This window comes from Carassius carassius, chromosome 45 (genome assembly GCF_963082965.1).
Source record: "Carassius carassius chromosome 45, fCarCar2.1, whole genome shotgun sequence".
Classification (NCBI taxonomy): Eukaryota; Metazoa; Chordata; class Actinopteri; order Cypriniformes; family Cyprinidae; genus Carassius; species Carassius carassius.
Window position 1 is genome coordinate 20,904,501 of NC_081799.1, and position 24,464 is coordinate 20,928,964.

The 24,464-nt window shown below is 41.6% G+C and overlaps 1 protein-coding gene and 1 pseudogene across 1 annotated transcript; both read left to right on the forward strand.

Moving 5' to 3' along the window:
* Nucleotides 1-973: 973 nt before the first annotated feature.
* LOC132127020 (trace amine-associated receptor 13c-like) lies at nucleotides 974-2,032 on the forward strand (annotated as a pseudogene).
* Nucleotides 2,033-4,682: 2,650 nt separating this feature from the next.
* LOC132126918 (uncharacterized) lies at nucleotides 4,683-12,689 on the forward strand. Its single transcript, XM_059538517.1, has 2 exons — nucleotides 4,683-5,514; nucleotides 12,564-12,689. The coding sequence occupies exon 1, from the start codon at nucleotides 4,861-4,863 to the stop codon at nucleotides 5,509-5,511; it is 651 nt and encodes a 216-aa protein (XP_059394500.1). The 5' UTR covers nucleotides 4,683-4,860; the 3' UTR covers nucleotides 5,512-5,514; nucleotides 12,564-12,689.
* The last annotated feature ends 11,775 nt before the right edge of the window (nucleotides 12,690-24,464 follow it).

The window sequence follows — 24,464 nt, forward strand, 5'->3', positions numbered from 1 at the left end:
CAAAAACAACAAACTAAAACAAAAAAATCCAACATACCCAAAAAGGACATGCCGCTAAATCCTAACAGTGAAGTTAATCCCAGGGTATCCCACTAACAGCTATGCACAAAATTTAGCCCAGGGCCCCACAAAGTCTTAACATGGCACTGGATAGGCTATATAGATAGAAAATGATGTTCCTAATTGGTCAGTTTGCTTCTTTGAATAGTGAAGATGAGTGTATCTGAGGAGGTGATAGTAATCTCCAAAATACAGGAGTGGATAAAAGGATTGAATGTAGCGGAGACAGAGTGAGTTCTGAGTTTTGTAGGAAGCCTAAGAATGTTAGCGATAACATGGTATAAATTTTGATCAGTCTCCGGATTTGGATAGCATGATCGTATGAGTGGTTAGTGGTTTGGCATAGATTCTTGTTTCATAAACTTTTAACAAGCATGGACGTGTGAGAATGAGATTTTTTTTTTAAATTTTACCAATTCCAAACTTAACTACCATAAATACTGTTGTCATTTTTTAAGTGATATATAACTTATAAATGAGAATATTTTGAATGTATTACACTTAAATGCTGTAGTTTATCCTGTTGAGCAGGGAAGAGGAGATGCATGTGTAAGCAGTGTTATTAACAAAACACACATGTAACTGAAAAACAATACCTGCACCTTGATGAGAAATTAACTCATCCACAAAAATAACCTGAAAATTTGGAAGGAGGAACATTCAGATCAAAACTAATAATACATATCGATTTCTTCACAAAAGCTTTCAGACACCTTTGTAATGTCATGTTACAATTTACAAATTAACTGTTTGTGGTTCCACAACTCTGTTTGACTTTACTCAGGTTTTTTTTTGTTTTACACTACAGGATAAATAGCCTAGAGATGGACAGAGGTGATTTTTATTATAATATAATAACTCACAATCAGAGTGGGCGTTAGATGGGTTGGTCAGTGTGACCTAGACACTATAAATGAAAGCACAGTAAGGAGAGCAGAACAAACTCCTAACAGGAGGAGACTCACTCATGGCTAATGAGACAGACAATCATGAGACTCAGTACTGCTTTCCTGCCATCAACTCATCATGCATCAGAGGAAAACGCTCCAGTTTGGAACATAATGTCATCTATATGTTTGTATTATTGCTGTCAGTCTGGACTGTGTTTCTGAACCTGCTGGTGATCATCTCCATCTCTCACTTCAAGAAGCTTCACACTCCAACCAACCTGATCATTCTCTCTCTGGCTGTGGCCGACATGCTTGTTGGACTTTTTGTGATACCCATAGAGGGAATCAAGCAAATTGAGACATGCTGGTACTTCGGAGACACTTACTGTGGACTGTTTGTGATCATCGTTAGGTTGCTCCTTATTATATCTCTTAGTAATTTGGTATTAATTGCTGTGGATCGCTATATGGCAGTGTGTCACCCTTTACTGTACCCACAGAAAATGTCTACAACTAAAACTTTAATAAGCATCTGTCTCTGCTGGTTTTGCTGTTCAGTGTACATTGTTTGGTTTGTAATAAGTAACGGATATTTTAATATGTCTGACACAACACTTTGTTACGGCCAATGTATTGTTTTGATTACACCTGCTTGGAGATTTATTGATTTAATAGTTTCTCTTTTATTTCCTTGTACTGTGATCATCACTGCATATTTGAGGATATTTTATGTTGTGCAAAGGCAAGTCAAAGTTATTAACTCTCAAATGAATGGTATAAAATGTGTAATAGACATTTCAGTGAGGAGGAAATCTGAGACCAAAGCTGCTCTGACATTAGGAATCATTGTGACAGCTTATCTTCTTTGCTGGATTCCTTTCTTCATTTGTTCTCTAACAAAAACAGTCTCCTTCACTACACTGACATTTCTAACATGGACCTTCTATATAAACTCAGGTCTGAATCCTATTGTCTATGCTTTGTTTTACCACTGGTTTAAAATATCTGTTAAAAACATTCTAACTCTTAGGATTTTTCAGCCAGCATCCTCTCTGATGGACATTTTTACTGATTGTCATTAATGATTTACAGAGGGGATTTATTTGTTTTATTTAATGTTTTTACCTAGACACCCTCTGAGATCAATGCTTAAAAATTACAGCATGGGAAATGTATTCACATGCTCAGATATAGGAATTATAGATAAAATAAACAACAATAACTAAATATTAAAGGGAAGTTAAAACACACTTTAAAAAAATGGATTTTATTTACTTTCCCTTGTGTTGTTCCAAACCTGTATGTCATTTTTAAACATTAAGTCATGGTCTATGTCTCCTTACTGCAGAAGTTCTATAAGCGGCCATGCATTATAATTTTTTTCCTTCTTGTTTTCTCGTTATAACGACTTAATTTTCTCGTTATCTCGACAAAACGAAAGTTGTTTTCTCATTATAAAGACTTAATTTTCTCGTTATCTCGACATAACGAAAGTCGTTTTCTCGTTAACTCGACGTAACGAAAGTTGTTTTCTCGTTATAACAACATGACAGTTTTACTGTTGCTATAGTAACGAACTCAACTTTGACAGGCATCTGATAGACAATCATTCAGGCGCTCTTACTGTAGCCTATATCTCAGCAAATTTTGCTTCGCCTAGGTAATAACGTCTACAATACTGTGCATAAATAAACGCTGATCAATCACTGTTGATTTTTCCAGAGACAGTACACCAAACGTTTTGTTTTTGTAATTAACATGTTTAAATGGCAACACCACAAACACAGAGAAAAGCGCCTTCAGAAGCATGCTATTCTAAGATATTTTAGAGCTGCTTTGACTAAACTCACTTTTAATTTTCCCTTTATTTGAAATAAAATTATATATAATTTTTAATTTTTAGTAGTCATTATATGCTGTGGCAGATATCGTTTGTTACAAGCTTCTGTTTGTGAAGAGCGTTAATGTGCAGTGTATCAGTGATGCGCGGGTCAATGTATTAATAACCCGCACCCGACCAAGGTTTTCAACTAACCCGCCCGCAACTTGGACCGCAAAAAAATAACAATAAAATATTGTACCCGACCCGCTTCCTGAACCGAATTTTTAAAATGCAGTAAATGCTCATCGTAGCGTCATTGGGCGTAGGCAAAACTGACTAGGCAAAAAAAAAAACCTTAATGTATTATAATTTTGTCAAGAATTATAAATAATCGTCAGTAAACTCATAATTTGTACTAAAATAGTCTAGTCTGGCTATGTCTATTTGTATGTTTCTGCAAGGTCAGCAGACATTGAGGCTCGATTGGGTTTGTTCCGATCAGAGCTCGTGAGTGGAGAGCGCATTTCTGAATATTCCGATCCGTTCGCTCATTCCGTGGGGTCTCGCTCAACCCAGAATGGCCTGCAGGTTCGAACATATGCAAGGAGTCATTTTATTGTTTAGTAATAAACTGGGGTGCGTTCTCCAATAACGTTGTCTTGTCTCTTAGCGCGCTACGAATACTCAAAAGGTACACCTTAACTACAGGTATACCTTTGCTACGTGTGTTCTCCGAACTATACCTTAGGATGTTGCTTAAGGTAAACCTTCTTAAGTTCGACCTTAGCAGTTGCTGTCCATTGTCAGAGCTGGGTAGTAACGAGTTACATTTACTTCGTTACATTTACTTGAGTAATTTTTTGGGGTAACTAATACTTTTCGGAGTATATTTAAAGATGGGTACTTTATACTCTTACTTGAGTAAATTTTTGGGGAAAATCTGTACTTTTACTTCGTTACTGTGGGCGACGCTCCTCTCGTTACTTTATCTTAATGCAATAAATGTTATAAATGCTTCAGTTTATTCAAAACGCGCCGTCTACTTTTCTCTGGACAATGAGCGATGCCCATTCGTGAATGATTCATTCTTTTGAGTCAACTCTGTTCAAAGGCATGATCAAACCAATTGGCAAACGAGTGAATTGGTTCATGAATCAGTTTGAATGATTCGTTCAGTTCTCTGCCGCACGCGCTGAGCGTCTGAAGTGGTTCACTCGGAGTTGTAACGTTTAACATCAGCAGCGTTAAAAACGTGGCTATGGAACTGCACTGAATTGAAAGCAAATCTCCAAAGGCTATTATTTGCTTGCGATGGAGATCCTTATTAGATGAACACCGCGTGTGCTGTCTACTGTTCAACAGGTAATAACTTGGGCTACATGATTACAGTACACGATACCACTGTGACATTAGTTTGTTGTACGTGTGTGGCTTATAATAGAGGGGAGTCAAGTTAAATGCAGCTTCCGAAAGACAAAAAATAGCCAATTAAGATTTTATGAAAAGGACACCAAACAACTCTGGGTGACGTCACTTCCTGTTTGTTGTTGGCGGCTGTACTGCGTTTGAGCTCCGTCACTATATTCTTTTCATTGACTATTTTTAACTCAAAAATCAATTTTATACATCATCGTTCCCGTTTATATAACGTGTGAATATATCCTCTATTGTATTCTACAACAAAAACAATCAGAGCGCCTCGCTATCACTAGTTTTATTTTGATCTCCCGGGTCCGCTATTAGCTTTTAGCCCGTTAGCATCAGCAAGTGTTGTTGCAGCTAACTGCGCTTACATTGCTAATACTCTATTCACACACATTACCACTGCTGTACTCACTGTTACTTGCTTTAATGGCGGATGAATGTCTCCACTCTGTGCAGCTCGAGCTCGAGGCCGTGGGAAAGCAGATTCGCGACCTGGAGGTGAGGCAGGCCCAGCTGAGAGTGCGGAGAGCCGCGCTGGAATCATCCCGGGCTGACGCTCACAAGTCCGGGGTAAGTATACAGCGTGCTGCTAACAGTCCCACCACGTCTACTCCGTGTGTTTCTCTGCACAGGCCCGGTGCACCCAGGACGCGATCTTCCCAGATGTCCTTCACTGCGACGCCGGGACACCACGGACCCTGGGTGCATCCACAGCGGAGGACGCGAGCCGGGTCCCGGGCGACGACTTCTCCCCCTCCTGCCTTCGACATCTCCATCCGGAACCGCTTCGCTCCCCTCCGCGAGACAGGATGCAACGCTGTGATCATCGGAGACTCCATCGTCCGACACGTAAGTGCTACGTTAGCCGAAGGTAAAGTGCACACTCATTGTTTGCCTGGTGCTCGTGTTCTCGATGTTTCTGCGCAGATACCCGCGATCCTGAAGGCCGACGAGAGCCCCAGAGCGGTCGTGCTTCACGCCGGGGTTAACGACACCACGCTGCGGCAGACGGAGACGCTGAAGAGGGACTTCAGCAGCCTGATCGAGACGGTTCGCAGCACGACGCCTGCGGCGACGATCGTCGTGTCAGGACCACTGCCCACGTATCGACGAGGACACGAAAGGTTCAGTAGACTTTTTGCTTTAAATGAATGGTTGTTGTCATGGTGTAAAGAACAGAAACTGTTATTTGTTAATAACTGGAATCTTTTCTGGAAGCGTCCTAGGCTGTTTCGCGCTGATGGATTACACCCCAGCAGAATCGGAGCGGAGCTGCTCTCTGACAACATCTCCAGGACACTTCGCTCCATGTGACTAGTAAGACAATTCTCTAATAACTATTATGATGAGTTTTGTTCCACCCGCTTAAATGATAAAAGTACTTGCGCTGTAAAAACTATTAAGACTGTGTCTGTTCCCCGAATAGTGAGGTCAAAATATAATGTAGGATCTAGAAAAAATCTTATCGTAATTAAACCAGAAAAATGTAAAGTAAATGAACAAAAACAATTTTTAAAGTTTGGGCTCATAAATATTAGATCACTCACACCCAAAGCAGTTATTGTAAATGAAATGATCACAGAAAATAGTTTTGATGTACTCTGCTTGACTGAAACCTGGCTAAAACCAAATGATTATTTTGGTCTAAATGAGTCTACTCCACCAAACTACTGTTATGAGCATGAGCCCCGTCAGACTGGTCGTGGCGGAGGTGTCGCAACAATATATAGTGATATTCTCAATGTTACCCAGAAAACACGATACAGGTTTAACTCTTTTGAAATACTTCTGCTAAATGTTACACTGTCAGACATGCAAAAGAAATCTAATGTATCTCTTGCTCTGGCTACTGTGTATAGACCACCAGGGCCGTATACAGAATTCCTAAAAGAATTTGCAGATTTCCTCTCAGACCTTCTAGTTACAGTTGATAAGGCGCTAATCATGGGAGATTTTAATATTCACGTTGATAATACAAATGATACATTAGGACTTGCGTTTACTGACCTAATAAACTCCTTTGGAGCAGGCCCGGTTCTACGGGGGTGCTTGAGGGTATCAAATAAAAGTGAAAGCACCCTCAGATGAAAAATTATTAATAGCACACATAAACGAGATTTTGCCGAAAATAAAACACTGACGGATTTTACACTCTTGCCTATAATAGGATAGCCTACACAAAATAAATAAATTAATAAAATTAAACAAATATATATATATATATATATATATATATATATATATATATATATATATATATATACATATATATATATATATATATATATATATATATATATATATTAAATGAATTATTTCGTTATGCTTTCATGTTTAATGCATTGTAGTTGTCCTTTCGTGATCGCGATACGCAAAAGGTGAAGCTGTCTCTTTAATTGCCCACTTTGCTTGCGTGCGTGCTTCCCGGGGCTTTAGGTAACGTAAAAATAAGTGTCCATTTTTAATCATCATGGACATAAGAAAATGGCTCAAGAACGCACAAACATCTACATCGCAACAACAACAAAACGACACGGATGAAATAACACCACCTGCCACTGCCGATGACAGCAGCGAACCCCGCCCTAGAGCTTAGATTCTCTGCCCGAGCTCGGTCGGGCCCTTGATAAAGCACGTCACGTGTCATGCGCAGCGTCTCGTCCACTCGGAGACACCCTTCGCTGCACTGTAGCACGGTGACGTCACGTACGTACGTCACGTTAGTACGTCACGTATGTGTTTAGCGCGCATGCGCTTGTAATTTGCATTGCGTGATGACGTTAGTTGTTTTCGGGTTGTGCGTGCATTAAAACAATGCGCATACTTAAAAGAAAACTCTAATAAAATGTTAAAGTATTAAAGAACATTAAGGTGTAAAAAAGACGGTAAAAACAACCATGTTTAACCATGTTTCATCTGAGGTAAAATTATACGGAATTAAAGTTTATTCTGTAATATCTGTGTAGTATCTTACAATATATTAACATTCTGTTGCACTTTACTTCACTGTGTATATTGTAATATTACACTTTAATGGCACCTTATATTTCTTATTGAGCTAGTCAAAATTAAAACAGATAAAGTACAGTCGTCGGCTCTAATAGTGCAGATGGTAAAACGTGTGTTGTCCACAATATGATGCAATCGATCCGGTCCGAATCTGCCTTTTTCCCCCTATCTTTTCAAATTTCAAATCACATCAGAAAAACATTTATTTTAAATAAAAACGAAGGAAATAATCAAAAAGCTGTGAGGGAGGGCTTCATTGTCCTAATATGCTGGCATCCATTTATTAATTTGAATTAAAATTATAATTTACACTCATTATTGTATACTGTTTTATAATGTACTACAATAATGAGGTGCAAATAATTGCCACTATTTGCAATAAGTAATATAAATAGCAGAAAATCCTGCTATTTTAACATAGTATAAATAGAATCTATAGCCATTTGCTCTAAGTGTAAACCACTGCCTTTCTTATTTTAATCTTACTTTTGCTATGGTTCTTGTTTATCTATTTTTTAACTATAAATGTGGACATTTTTATTTTGCTTTGGCAATTCTGCGTGTGAAACATTTAAGCCAGTAAAGTAGTTTTAAGTTCAGTTGACTACATACAGTATATTTTCAGTGTCTGCATCCCATTTTATGCAAGGTGCCTCCAAAAAAAAATAAAAATGATGACAGAAATCTTTTTTTATTTATTTCAAAGAACAAAACAGAAAATATAATTGTATATACAAATATAGATTAAGACTATAGACATGACACAAGAAAAAAAATTTAAATTCACCTCCATCACTGATAAAACAATAAGTCAAGCAGTAGCCCTCAAATTCTTTGAATGGATAAAACCCACACAGGACTCTCTTCCTGCGAATCCTCACACACAGGTGGACAGTCTTTAAATATCTCACTGCACCAGAGGCACTGGGTCAGAGAACATGACGCCCGGACACTCAGGTTGTATTGTTCAGACAATGCACTCCAGTTCACCACACCTTTACATAAAAGAACAAACAATATTAAAGCAAAATTAAATCATTTTGAAGAACGGCAGAAGAGCCATACAAGGAAAATATTTTAAATGTATTTTTAAATATATTATAGCATGGTGTTAGAAAAAGTGTTACTTGCTTTGTCTGTAAACTACCTAAGAGATTAAATTATAACCAGCATTAACATCAACTAAATTAATACATTTTCTCAAGTCAAAATTTAGGTTGGCTTGGCTTGAGAAAGCATGGCCTGAAAGTTTTTTTTTTCAATTTGAAAATGTTACAGTTGAGGGCTATACAGTCTGTCAGAGAAAGAAAAACAGATAATTACAGTACTCTAGCCACATGAAGTGAGTCTCTTCTCTGAATTTCTTCACACTGACAATGTCCCCAAAAAGTCATATTAAGACATATGAAGGTCAATTTAAGAGGTAACACTTTTCAATAAGGTGTCATTGGTAAACACTAGTTAATGTATTAATTAACATTAACTAACAATGAACAATACATGTGTTACAGTATCTATTAATCTTTGATAATGTTAATGAAAAAGATTACAAATATGATTTTTTTTGCAATGCATACAACTATCAACCCTTACGAAAGGAAAATATATTTACCAATATATTTCTTAAAATATATTGTGATATATTGTAATATATTATTTTCCCTTTTTATTTTCTAATATATTATATATTTGAATACATTGAATAATATATTGATGATACATATATCATATAATATATTGCAAAATATACAAATGATTGCCACTTTCAATATATTGCAATATATTGGAAAAAATAAATATTAAATCCCATATATAAGAATATATGCCTAATATATTACATGATATTTTCCAATATACTGCAATATATTTTTGTTTGTCTGATCCTCAGGATTGCAGATCTAGCTCTTCCCAATGCCTCTAGCTCATCGCTATTTAAATCAGAGTACTGACCATCGACCTCACACCAGTTTTTCTACAGGCTACCTCAGAGGATTATTTACCAATATCTGGGAGCTTATAACAAAATATCTAAGTTACTTTTCCACATTTATTGACTGACAGCTCTCCTGTCCTAATGTTGAGAGAAATAAAGTGCTAAAGAGGTGTTGTGTGCGCTGTGTGAACATGATGGTTGTTGTAGCTCTCAGTCCTGCAGAGTTTAGCTCCAACCTTCATAAAACTCACCTGCCTGTAGCTTTCTAGCAACCTTTCAGACCTTGATGATCTTGTTCAGGTGTGTTTGATGGGAGTTGGGGGATTGGAGCTGAACTCCGCAGGACTGTGGCTCTCCAGGACCAGGGTTTGCCACCCCCGATCTAGACTAAATGTGAACATTTACTCCCGGCAGTCTGCATTATGGGTAATTATGGGTAATTGTTTGTTGGGATTTGATTTATGCGTTATTACAGCAATATGGTTGGGGGTTGTGTTAGTAAAGTTACGTGTGTTTATGTTCAAGTTAGGTTGGATGTTCTTGGTACATTTTCTGCCTTGTTATGTAAAAATGTGTCTCTCACCGTCATGGAGAGAGACGTGTGTAAGGCAGTGACTTTTGGCCATTCTAGAAGTGTTCAATTCAAGTTGAAGCCGGTTACAACAAGGGTATCACCACAGAGTAGGTAGGCTATGTGCTGCATGTTTTAATGTTTTGCAAAGTGAAGATTGCTGCTTGTCTACATGCTATTCTATAATTTACTGCCAGATCATGTATTGTTTAACATAACAGCAATTACAGTAGTATTGTTGTATACAGCATCCCCAATTTTGAGATACTATGTTTCAGACTGATGACTGAGCTATTTCCTACGATTATGTAAGCAGCACCCTCACTATATTCAGAAGCACCCTCAGTGATTTGGTTCTAGAACCAGGCCTGCTTTGGAGTCAAGCAAAATGTCACCGGGCCCACTCATCGTTTTAATCATACACTAGATCTAATTATATTGCATGGAATCAATCTTACTGCTATAGATATTGTACCCCAAAGTGATGATATTACAGACCATTTCCTTGTATCGTGCATGCTGCGTATAACTGATATTAACTATATGTCTCAGCGTTACCATCTGGGCAGAACTATTGTTCCAGCCACCAAAGAAAGATTCGCAAATAACCTCCCTGATTTATCTCAACTGCTATTTGTACCCAAAAATACACATGAATTAGATGAAATTACTGACAACATGGGCACTATTTTCTCTAATACATTAGAAGCTGTTGCCCCCATCAAATTGAAAAAGGTTAGAGAAAAACGTACTGTGCCATGGTATAACAGTAATACTCACTCTCTCAAGAAAGTAACTCGTAGTCTTGAACGCAAATGGAGAAAAACTAACTTGGAAGTTTTTAGAATTGCATGGAAAAACAGTATGTTCAGCTATAGACAGGCTCTAAAAACTGCTAGGGCAGAGCATATACACAAACTCATAGAAAATAACCAAAACAATCCAAGGTTTTTATTTAGCACAGTGGCTAAATTAACAAATTACCAGACGCCACCTGATTCAAATATTCCACCAACGTTAAATAGTAATGACTTTATGAATTTCTTCGCTGATAAAATAGATAACATTAGAAATACAATAGCGAATGTAGATTCTACAGCGTCTAACACTTCAGTTTCATCCATCGCACCCAAAGATAGACTGCAGTGCTTTACAAATATAGGACAGGAAGAGCTAAATAAACTTATCACTGTATCTAAACCAACAACATGTTTATTAGATCCTGTACCCACTAAATTATTAAAAGAGCTGTTACCTGTAGCCGAAGAACCGCTTCTCAATATCATTAACTCGTCGTTATCTTTAGGTCACGTCCCAAAACCATTCAAGCTGGCGGTTATCAAGCCTCTTATTAAGAAACCAAAACTAGATCCTAGTGTACTGGCAAATTATAGGCCTATTTGAAATCTTCCATTTATGTCTAAAATTTTAGAAAAAGTTGTGTCTGCTCAATTGAGCACCTTCCTGCATAAAAATGATCTGTATGAAGAATTTCAGTCAGGTTTTAGGCCCCACCATAGCACAGAAACTGCACTTGTTAAAATTACAAATGACCTGCTCCTTGCGTCAGATCAAGGCTGCGTCTCATTTCTAGTCTTACTTGATCTTAGTGCTGCGTTCGACACCATAGATCATGACATACTCATTGATCGATTAAAAAACTATACAGGTATTCAAGGGCAGGCTCTAAGATGGTTTAGATCCTACCTGTCCGATCGCTACCATTTTGTTTACTTAAATGGGGTGTCATCTCATTTATCATCAGTAAAATATGGAGTGCCACAAGGATCCGTCCTAGGTCCCCTTCTATTTTCAATATACATGTTGCCCCTTGGTAATATTATTAGAAAATACGGAATTAGCTTCCACTGTTATGCTGATGATACTCAGCTATATATCTCAACGAGACCAGATGAAACTTCCCAATTATCTAAGCTAACAGAGTGTGTTAAAAAATGTAAAAGATTGGATGACAAATAATTTTCTCCAATTAAATTCAGATAAGACAGAGATATTAATTATTGGACCAAAAAACACCACACAGAATCTTGTAGATTACAATCTGCAGCTAGACGGATGTACTGTTACTTCCTCTACAGTCAGAAATCTGGGTGTTATATTGGACAGCAATTTGTCTTTTGATAATCATATTTCCAGTGTTACAAAAACTGCATTCTTCCATCTTAGAAACATTGCCCAGCTACGAAACATGTTATCTGTTATGTTATCTGATGCAGAAAAGCTAGTTCATGCATTCATGACCTCTAGACTGGACTATTGTAATGCACTTCTAGGTGGTTGTCCTGCTTCGTCAATAAACAAGCTACAGGTGGTCCAAAATGCAGCAGCTAGAGTCCTTACGAGGTCAAGAAAATATGATCATATTACCCCAATTTTACAGTCTCTGCACTGGCTACCTATTAAGTTCCGTATCAGTTACAAATTATCATTACTTACCTATAAGGCCCTAAATTGTTTAGCTCCTGCGTACCTAACTAGCCTTCTACCACACTACAACCCATCACGCACCCTAAGGTCACAAAACGCTGGACTTTTGGTAGTTCCTAGGATAGCAAAGTCCACTAAAGGAGGTAGAGCTTTTTCACATTTGGCTCCCAAACTCTGGAATAGCCTTCCTGATAATGTTCGGGGTTCAGACACACTCTCTCTGTTTAAATCTAGATTAAAAATGCATCTCTTTCGCCAAGCATTCGAATAATGTATCTCTTAAATTGTGAGTGTAGTTGCATCTGCATTTTTATTCTTTATTTTGGGTTAAACTAATTTTACTTTGTTGGATCAGCAGCTATGCTAATGATGTCTCTATTTTGTTTCTATGTTGTTTGTTTCTAGGATTTACACAAGCTCCAGTCTGGATCCAGAACACCTGAGAAGAGATGATGCTGACCCTCAGAGGACCTCAGATGATGCTAACCCTGAATCAACAAACAGAACTAACAATTATTGCTACATGTGTGACTGCATTGTTAACTTCATGTGCGAGGGAATGTATTATCGCGAGAGGCTACGTGACCGGAAGGGAAGACTGTTTTTCCGGGGGTGTAGGTTTGGCGGGGTTTTGTGAGCAGAGAGAAAATAAAGAACCTTGTGCAGAACCACGTCGTGCCTGTGGCTATTTACATGGTAGCAGAGGATGGTTTCCAACTATAGAGTACCGCCTAAGCTTGACGAAGCCAGACCATACGAGTGCTGGAAAAATGAAATTAGTATTTGGAAACTTGTTACGGATTTGGACAAGAAGAAGCAGGCACTCGCGGTGGTGTTGGGGCTCGAGGGGCGAGCCAGAGAGACCGCTTTGGAAATACCCGCGAGCGATCTGAACGAAGACAACGGTATGGAAACCTTGCTAGCTAAGCTGGACTCCGTATTCTTGAGAGAAGAAAAAGACCGCGCTTATGAAGCGTACTCTCATTTCGACTCGATTTCCAAAGACAGCGCGGTGTCCATGGCAGACTACATCGTAGACTTTGAGCAGAGATACAACCGCATGAAAAAGTACAACATGACCCTGCCCGACGCTGTGTTAGCGTTTAAACTACTGGACACGGCTTGTCTTGAAGAGAAGAGTAGGCAGCTAGCACTTACAGCGTGCACGGATTTAACATTCGCATCCATGAAGTCAGCGTTAAAACGGATTTTCGGAGGAAAAATCAGTGGCGCAAGCGGAGGCAGCGAGACTCAAGATGCGGCGTTTTTCACGGAGCAGAGGCCACCGGGTAAATTCAGACGGAACAACAGCCAGTCACAGAGCAGACAGTGGCAGCCACAGCAAGGTACAAACCCACTCGACAAATATGGTAAGCGAACAAAATGCGTAATTTGTCAGAGCACGTACCATTGGGCCAAAGACTGTCCTCATCGGAGAAATGAAGTAAAGCTAGCAGAAGATGAAAATGTCGAAGAGTGTAACATTACACTGTTTACAAAAGTTATGACGGACTCTGAGATCTTCCTAACTGAATCACTGGGATCAGCTATCATTGACACAGCATGCACACGTACTGTTTGTGGTGAAAAGTGGCTGGATAGTTACATGAAAGACCTGAGCCAAAGCCAAATAAACAAACTGATGCAAACAGAATCTTCAAGCTGCAGACCTTTCAGATTTGGTGATGGTCAGGTGGTACACTCCAACAGAAAGGTAAAGCTTCCCGCTAAGATCGGACCAACAAAATGTCACATTGAAACGGAAGTTGTTCCTGTTGATATTCCTTTACCTCTGAGCAAAATGGCTCTAAAGAGAGCAGGAACTGTTTTAGACATGGAGAATGACAAAGTTGTCATGTTCAAGCAACCAGTGCCTCTTGAGCTCACTAGTTCGGGACACTACTGTGTTGACATTAGAGATGGTAATACTGAAGTAGACACCAATGAAAGTGAAGTTCTTGTCATCACAGCAGAGATGTCTACAAAAGAGAAGCGTAAAGTTCTCCTGAAGCTTCACAAGCAGTTTGGCCATGCCTCTGCAGACCGGCTGCAGAGGCTTATCCTCAGCTCTGGAAATACTGACAAAGACTGTCCAGTTATTCTGCAAGAGATCATCAGTGACTGTGAGGTATGTCAAAGATATAGCAGGACCAAGCCCAGGCCTGCTGTTGGTTTGCCTTTAGCCTCAGAGTACAATGAGACGGTGGCAATGGATTTAAATGAGCTGGAACCTGGCATATGGTACCTCCACATCATCGACCATTTCACACGCTTCAGCGCTGGAAACATTGTGAGAACAAAGAAAGCCTCTGAGATTGTCAACTCTTTCATTCACTCGTGGATAAGTGTTCATGGTGCCCCAAAACGGATATACACTGACAACGGTGGCGAGTTCAACAATGAGGAGATAAGAGAGATGGCAGAAAAATTCAACATTGAGATGAAGACTACAGCGGCATACAGTCCTTGGAGCAACGGGCTGCTGGAGAGACACAACATGACTCTGACTGAGATCCTCCTGAAGGTGAAAAGTGAAAACGGGTGTGGCTGGCAGATTGCTCTAGACTGGGCTCTAATGGCCAAAAACAGTATGATCAATGTGCATGGTTATAGTTCACACCAGCTGGTGTTTGGTCACAGTCCTAATCTTCCCTCCGTTTTGGTTAATAAACTGCCTGCTCTAGAAGGCACTTCTATGAGTACTAGAGTAGGACAGCACCTAGCAGCATTGCATGCATCCAGAAGAGCATTCACAGAGGTGGAATGCTCAGAAAGAATAAAAAGAGCTTTACGAAAGCAGCTCAGGCCTACAGATGAAAAGTATGAGACAGGAGACAGAGTGTACTACAAACGAGCAGACAGTACAGAGTGGAAAGGTCCTGCTGTAGTTATCGGTCAAGATGGCTCTGTAGTGTTTGTCAGACATGGTGGTATCCTTGTCAGAGTACACCAGTCCAGGCTGAATAAAGTTAATGCACAGGATGAGGATACACCTGTACTACCTGATATCCCTGAAAATAGTAAAGAAAAAGAAAATGTAATACACACTGATGTGTCAGAGAATTCAGATGATGAAATGACTGTTAATAGAGAAGTGCAAATCCCTGAAAACACAGAAACAGATGATAGAGAAGATGTGAGACAAACTAATGAGACAGAGAGGGATGCTACTAATACAGTGGGTTCCACTGGTGTCAAACTGAGAACAGGTCAGACAGTGACATTTACAGACAGAGATGATGGTACTAAACACACTGCCAGAGTTTTAGGCAGAGCAGGGAAAGCAAAAGGGCAATATAAAAACTGGTACAATGTGCAGTATCTTGAACCAAATGGCAGCGAGAATCAAAAGGAAGCTTTAGACATGTCACAAGTTGATGATCTTCTCACTGAATGTGAGAACACCGATGGTGATGTACTTATTACCAAAGACATCTCTTTTGATGCTGCTAAACAGCAAGAGATTGAAAACTGGCAAAATAATAATGTTTACGAAGAAGTCACAGACAAAGGTCAAAAATGTATCTCTACTAGATGGGTCTGTACATTAAAGGAAACTTCTAGTGGTGTTGTTCCCAAAGCCCGCCTTGTGGCGAGAGGTTTTGAAGAAGTCAATATGCATGAATTACAAAAAGATTCTCCCACATGTGCATCAGAGTCACTCAGGCTGCTGTTAGCTGTTATTTGTCAAAACAAATGGCAAGTGAATTCTATGGATATTAAGTCTGCTTTTTTGCAGGGAATGGAACTCTCAAGAGACATTTACATTCGTCCCCCACCAGAAGCGAGCGTGGACAATGTGTTGTGGAAACTAAAGAAATGTGTGTAGGGACTTGCAGATGCTTCCCTCTACTGGTACAACAAGGTCAAAGAACTCATGCTGAACAGTGGTGGTAAAATGTCACGGGTTGATCCTGCAGTGTTTTATTGGCAGAATGAGCAGTCTGAGGTGACAGGAGTACTGGCATGCCATGTGGATGATTTTTTTTGGGCAGGTTCAGAGCATTTTGTAACTAATGTCATCCCTGTACTTAAATCTGCATTTCACGTGGGTCGTGAAGAGCATGAGAGTTTTTCATATGTGGGGATGAACATTGCTACTGTGGGTGGTGTAGTGCAGGTGCATCAGCACAGTTATATTGAAAACCTACAACCAGTTCACTTACAGGCAACACGTGTTGTACAGAGAGAGGCCCCACTAAATGAGAAAGAAAGAGAACAACTCAGATCCAAAATAGGACAGGTTCTGTGGGTTGCTAAACAAACAAGACCAGATGTTATGTTTGACACATGTAGCCTAGCATCCAACATTAAGAATGCTACTGTTCAGTCCATACATGAAGTGAACAGAGTGATCCGTAAACTTAAGTCAGAGAAGGTAACACTTAAGTTTCAATACTTGGGCAACAGTGATGATTTGAGTTTGGTGGTATTCAGTGATGCTTCACTGGGCAATCTTCCAGATGGAGGTACACAGGGTGGGGCTCTAATTGCCCTCATGGAAAAAACAGGAAAGTTCTCTCCACTGTTTTGGCAATCTAAGAAAATCAGACGTGTGGTAAGAAGCACACTGGCAGGAGAAACCCTTGCTATGTCAGATGGTATTGACAATGCTATGTTCTTGGCTATGCTCTACTCTGAGCTCACTACTGGTAAAGCTGATCTTAATGCTCTTCCTCTTATCTGTGTTACTGATAACCATTCCCTGTTTGATGCTCTTAAGTCTACAAAACAGGTCACAGAGAAGAGTCTAAGATTAGAAATAAGTGGTGTCAAAGAGCTCATACATGCTAACAAAATCAAAGAAGTGCGTTGGTCAAAAGCCAAGTCACAACTTGCTGACTGTTTGACGAAAAAAGGTGCTTCCTCTCTTATGCTTCTTAAAGCGCTGTATGAGGGTGTATGGAAACTGTAAAATCTGGTCCATTGAGCATCTATCTGGGTACAGTTTTTTTGTTTAAATACGCAAACTCACTTAAATGTTACTGTGTTCTGAAAATCATTTTTTTGTGTGACAATGTTTTATGTCAAAATCACCCGTTCATTTTTTTTTTATTTAAAGAAGAGAGTGAGATTGTTAACTTCATGTGCGAGGGAATGTATTATCGCGAGAGGCTACGTGACCGGAAGGGAAGACTGTTTTTCCGGGGGTGTAGGTTTGGCGGGGTTTTGTGAGCAGAGAGAAAATAAAGAACCTTGTGCAGAACCACGTCGTGTCTGTGGCTATTTACATGCATCATATAATCACTATTAACTAATAATATTGATAGTTCATCATCTAGCTGACTACGTCTTGTATTATTATTATTATTTTTATTTTTTTCTAAAATCCTGTCAAACGTGCACAAACTACTAGCTACTACTAAATATTGTGGAAACATAATTTTATGTAAAGTTGCTTTGTAACGATTTGTATTGTAAAAAGCGCTATACAAATAAACTTGAATTGAATTGAATTGAATATTAATTTTAATACAATAACACCGGTGCGAGTACGTTCAGCGAGTCATCATCAGCTGCTAAATTCAGATCTGTGATCGCTTGCTGGCGCTGAGCCAGAGACAGACGCGTCTTTACAGCACTGCGCATTATAACCAATCACACATGATTCTTTTGAGCTTATTAATGCATTGGCCAATCAGAGGTGTTCCGATGAGTCATCGCTAAAATGCCGGTGCTTCCTTCACTCGCTCCTGACTGAATACCTCTTTCTGGCGAATTCTCTCGTCAGAAACAACAAAGTGCAGATGTGTGTACGAATCTTTAATTAAGATATTGATTTCACAGTGTTAAGAGTTTCAGTGATTTTAATGGGAGTTTCTGAGAGTGATTGAAATCTAGACCGTCAGTGAAAATGATCTTTAATAATGTAAATGTTATTTGCTCTCTTTCTGAACAATGAAAGATTAGTAGCAATATTTATATCACATTAACTTTCAATGTTAAATTCACATTAAATATAAAGTCAGTCGTATTAAAAATATGTTATGGCATGACACCTATATCTGTTACTTAAGTAAACAGACTGGGTTTTATAATAAATTACATAAATTGGAGTAAAGGCTGATGAAATATATACATTTATACACACACACATATATTACATACATTTTATCTATATATCTAAATAAAAATAGGCTCAGTATATATGACCCAAAGTAACTAGTTACTAACTACTTGAGTAGATTTTTTATCCGATACTCTTTTACTCTTACTCAAGTAACTATTCAAGACTAGTACTTTTACTTTTGCATGAGTAAATATTTCTAGAAGTACTTTTACTTCTACTTGAGTACAGTTTTTGGGTACTCTACCCACCTCTGTCCATGGTGGAGGTGCTGAATAGGTTGATATCGATGCCTCGATGATCGATTGTGCGCTCTTTCCTTCACTGCGGTATAGGTAAAGTATTCAGAAAACAATGTTCTTTATAAAGAAGCGTTTTAGAAATAGTACAAACTGCATTTATCGGGGCTTATTGAAATAAGTACATGCAGAAATAAATATGAGTATGTGTTTATAATTTAGCAAGTGTGCAATCCCAAACCCTCACGGCCATAAGTGTGTTAATGTTCTCCACAACGTATGCTTATTATCCACCATCCGTATCACATTATTGGCGTAAATCGCTCATTTGTGTAATTGGATGATTTCCTCAATAAATGCGCAAACATGAGAGACATAACGACATTCACTATGTCGGGGAAAAAAGTCCGCAAAAAGAGATCGCCAAGCCACAATGAGGTCTTACTCAGCCCATATCCATCCCCAACAACCTCCAGAAAACTCCCCACGGCATAAAAACGAAGAGCCGTCAGCAGCTGAATTTCGGGGCTGAGGGGGTAGCTCCGTCGAGTTTGTCTTGACAAATCTGGGCCAACAAGATGCAAGAGCTGCAGAATTTATGTTAAATGTGGTTCCCTCTCGAGGCGGGAACTCAACATTACGTCAGCTAAGACGTATATGGGAACTCCTCCCTTCTCCACTTTTGCTGAAATCTTTTTGGCTAACGCCAGCTGGGGGCAGCTGGCCAATTGACGCGAAGCATGCAAATACTGACAGGTTCGCGGGCAGTATAAATTGCATGGGCGCGAAAATTACGTCAGAATCTCTTTTTTCACATTAGAAGTCTTATCTAAGTCATCGTGGAAGTTACAATAGAGGACTACTCACCCTGTTTTTCCTCTCCGCATCCGATGGCTGCTAATGCTAGATTTGGACCTTCACCAGTTCTGTGTGACCTACCTGGGATTCTCACACGGACCACAGCCCACTGTGCCGAGCTGCCAGTGCGCGCCCTCAGAGCCAGAGTGGCTCGGAAAATAGCTGGAATGAGGCCCACTGCCGCCAGCGAGCCGCTCGTGGGCCCTCCCCCGCCCGAAGACGAGTTTGACGCGGCGTGGTGGACGATAGCTTCCGCCCCGCGAATTTCGTCCTCTTCGGAGCTGGCGAGGAAACGACTCCATGTCGCTGTCGACGTCGGAAAAGGTTTGGGCCTCTTAGTAAAGAGGGACCGCCCCGACCAAGAGGGCCCTGCAGACCTCCAGGAGGAGTAGCAGTAGCGCTGACGTCATCAAGGATCGGCGCGCGGCAACTGATCTCGCGCTGATGGTTACTAGCGCTCTGCTCAGCCGTTTCATGGAGCTCATGGTCGTCCTTGCAGGCACCTATGGCTTACCCTAGCTGTCCTGGAAGACACGGACCATAGGACGCTCCTAAACGTTCCAGTTGCTCCCTCCGGCCTCTTTGGTGACGTCATGGAGATTTCTCAAAGACGCAGAAAGCGCGCCAAGGCGATGAGCCACGTGATACCCCGTCGCTCACTCCAGTCTTCATATGCACCTCGTCAGGCTCTAAGACCAGCTAAAAGAGCCTGTCGTGACACCCCGCTCTGAACCGAACGCTCGTTTCTTCCGAAACCAGTAGTGGTAAGAACCTGGGAGGAATCGTCAGGGTCGGTTGAGGACCCCCGCGCCGCGAGAGAGCCAGCGCGCCTTCGAGCCGTCTCCCTGACTGACCGATAAAGTGAAAGAGTGAGTGCGCGGGAGGCCCCGCCCCCTAGTGCCGTGTTCAAATACATCATGTCCCCCATTTCCTTCAGGCGACGATTGCTATGTGTGTTAAATGCTGTTTGTGTGAGTTGCACAATAGAAGCATGTACACAATCAACAAAAGACCTTTTCTTTCTCTTACACTCAACACTGTGTTACTCGCCCTGTCTCATAGCAGCGCTGAGCCACAATCCATGATTATAATGGACTCGCGAGGGTGCGAGAGTGCCAACACCACAAAAGCAGGTGTCACCCTCCGTGTTCAAATGCATCATGTCCCCTATTTCCTTCGGGCGACGATTGCTATGTGTGTTTAAATGCTGTTTGTGTGAGTTCCACAATAGAAGCATGTACACAATCAATAAAAGAGCTTTACTTCCTCTTACACTCATCACTGTGTCACTCGCCCTGTCTCATAGCAGCGCTGAGCCTCAACCCATGATTATAATGGCCTCGCGAGGGTGCCAACGCCACAAAAACACGGTGTCACCCTCCATGTTCAGATGCATTATGTTCCCCATGTTCTTTCGGGCGACGATTACTATGTCTGTTTAAATGCTGTTTGTGTGAGTTCCACAATAAAAGCATGTATACAATCAACAAAAGAGCTTTACTTCCTCTTACACTCTGTGTCACTTCACTTCACATCACTGTGTCACTCGCCCTGTCTCAGAACAGCGCAGAGCCACAACCTATGATTATAATGGCCTCGCGAGGGAGCGAGAGTACTAACGCTACAAAATCACATGCATCATATCCCCCATGTCACTATGGGTGACGATTGCTATATGTGTTTATATGATGTTTGTGTGGGTTAAAATTTTACTATAGAAGCATGTATCCAAATTCTTGTACCCAACATTGTGTCACTCGCCCTGTCTAACAGCGCAGAGCCACAAACCCATGATTATAATATGGCCTCTCGATGGCGCAAGAGTGTCACACCATTACGCGACGCGACCTGCCCTCCCGCTAGTGCTGCCAGCCTCGCGGGGGCGGGGCCCTGGTCAAAGATAGCCATCAGTGGCTGTAGAGGTAGCGCGTCTGCGGTGTCATTTCATGGACGGTAGGAGGGCTATCCCGGGCGTTTCACCGTGGATACGGGGAATAATTCACGATGGATATTCTCTCAAAATCAAACGCAGACCTCCCCGCTTCAATGGCGTGGTCCCGTCACTGACTTTGCCCCAGAACCGTCCTGTTCTGCGACAGGAAGTTCTCAGTCTGCTCGAGAGGGAGTGTTAGAGCGAAATTTCCCCTCAGATCGAGCGGAATGCGCATGTCGAATTATCTGGACGATTGGCTGATTTTAGCCCACTCAAGAAATGTGCTATCAGTCACGTGAAGACAATGCTTCGCCGTTTGGATACGCTGGGACTGCGTGTGAATATGCAGAAGAGCGTGTTTTTACGAGTCGGACTGTAACATATCTGGGAATATGTTTGGACTCGTTGGCGATGCGAGCCCATCTCTCTCTAGAGCATTTCATCGACTCTGCGCTGTTTCAGACCGGGCAGGTCGTTTACACTGAGGGAATTTCAGAGGCTTCTGGGACTGATGGCGGCGGCTTCTTCAGTGCGCCATCTGGGTCTGCTACATCGCAGCCGCTACTGTTTTGGCTGTAACTCGAGTTCCGCCGAGGGCGTGGTCTTCGGTCCACAAACACATACGGTCATTCACAGTTGCGTCAGCACTCTGAGACCGTGGAACAGCCCGGATATGTTCAGCCCAGGAGCTCTTTTCTCTACGAACGCGTCTACTTCAGGCTGGGGAGCGGTGCGTCTGGGCGTACCTGCCTCAGGCCTGTGGTCGGAGTCACAGAGAAGGTGGCACATACACCGTTTGGAATACATGCACATCCCCGGCACTTCAAACCGTGTAGTGAGCATGCTTTCGAGGAACGGGATTCCTCAAGGAGAGGAAGTGGATTTGTTTGCCACGAGCGAGAACACACACTGTAAGATGTTCTTCTCGCTATCTCACTCCCCCCTGCCGGGAGATGCTCTGACATCGCGTTGGCCGGAAGCCAGGCTTACACGTTCCCTCCGGTGAAGATTCTGCCTGTGTTGTGCAAGATCAGGGAGGGGAGAGCGTCAGTTATACTCGTGGCCCCGAACTGGCCGAATCAGCCCTAGTTCGCGGACCTGAAAGAGTTAGTGATGGCTCCCCCAAGCCGAATCCCCCTCAGGCAGGACCTGCTGTCTCAGGCGAGCGGCACAATATGGCACCCCAGCCCCGAGCTGTGGAACCTTCATGTGTGGCCGCTGCGTGGACCATAATAAGTGGGATGCTCTGCACTCACGAGTGTTAAACACACTTACGGAAACGCAAGCAACATCAAACATTCGCCGCTACGCGCAGAAGTGGGGACTTTTCACAAAATGGTGCGAGGACATTTATATTGACCCGGGGACCTGTTCCGTGTCGGATGTTTTGCGCTTTCTACAGCACAGTATGGAGCGGGAGTTTGAAACCATCCACGCTGAAGGTGTATGTGACCGCTATTGCCGCTTTTCGTTCCCCGGTTGACGGGCAAACGATCGGTAAGCACGCTCTGGTAATCAGTTTTCTCAGGGGAGAAAGGAGATTGTGTACTTCATGGCCGCCCTCCGTGCCGCCGTGGGATTTAGCTCTAGTTTTGACTGCTCTATCTCTTACTACCGTTCGAGCCCTTAGCTTCAATTGCGGTTAAGGAGCTTCCCTGAAGTCTGCCTCGAGTTTGGTGAACGATATTGCATCGGTTTCGGACCTGGCGACTGTAACGTCACTCTCCGGCCGAGACCGGGTTTCGTTCCGAAGTCACTCGGTACACCTATTGTTTCCCTACCCGCCTTATCTGTTGAGCCGTCAGCCTCGCGTGACGCTGATGCTCAGAGCGCCGGGACCCTGTTAGGGTTTTACGGATGTATATGGATTGCTCTGCCGCCTTTCGTCAGTCGGACCAGCTGTTTGTGTGCTTGGTGGATGTAATAAGGGACGTGCTGTTTCAAAACAGAGACTTTCTCACTGGATCGTGGACGCTATCGAATGCCAGGGGAAGGATTACCCCCTCAACATCAGAGCTCATTCTGCGAGGACAATATAAATGCTTCCTGATGGGCCTGGTCTAGAGGTATGTCTGTCCAGTATTTATGTTTTGCTGCTGGCTGGTCTTCCCAGAACACAATCGCCAGGTTTTACAAGCTGGATGTACCCTCTGTAGCGTCACTCGACTTTCGGTGAGTTAAGTTTGATTCATTCTGAAATTCATTCTGTTATAACCAGCTATACAGTAGTTACCATGGCTGCTAACTCTGTGTTATGGTTTATATGGTTTATGCAGTTGTCACCGCTAAGCTGTCGACTCTGTGTTTAACTCTCAAGCTTGAGTGCTTTTGTGTTGTGTCTGCCCTGTTTAGTGCGGGCCTCACATTTATTGCATAAGATATGCAAATTTCGTTAGGGTCGGAGCTGATGTCTCATTGGTCTAGTTCCGCCTATCAGATGCAAGCACTCTTAGCGACACGGCCATTGGGTAGAACTGTCCTGCTTATGTGTGGGGGTGATTGACTCCGTTCAGGGCTTATCTTCACTGCTCTCACGGCGGGATTTTATACAGTTCCCATATACGTCTTAGCTGACGTAATGTTGAGTTCACGCCTCGAGAGGGAACGTCTCCGGTTACTATCGTAACCTCGGTTCCCTGAGAGGCGGGAACGAGACATTACGTTAGCCGCCGTGATCGCTGTTTGATCAGCTGTGCTAGCGTTCAGTCATGATTCTGACGTAATTTTCGCGCCCATGCAATTTATACTGCCCGCGAACCTGTCAGTATTTGCATGCTTCGCGTCAATGGGCCAGCTGCCCCCAGCTGGCGTTAGCCAATAAGATTTCAGCAAAAGTGGAGAAGGGAGGAGTTCCCATATACGTCTTAGCTGACGTAATGTCTCGTTCCCGCCTCTCAGGGAACCGAGGTTACGATAGTAACCGGAGACGTTCTACCACACGTACATTTACTTACATGCATTTGTTTTCATGCACATAAAAACGTACAACTTAGACGTATTTATAGCAGTAAAACGTACAAATATTTACGTGTTAGCAGCTAAAAAAACATAAATAATCTAACGTAAAGTGTGAATTTATATGAATTCCCATGTATTAATATTAAAATTGTGGCTTTAATGATTTAAATCTGTTGTATTTAATTGTCATATCAATAAATGTTTTTATTGAATTTATTGAAAGCAGTTTACTCATCTACTTAATAGGAAAT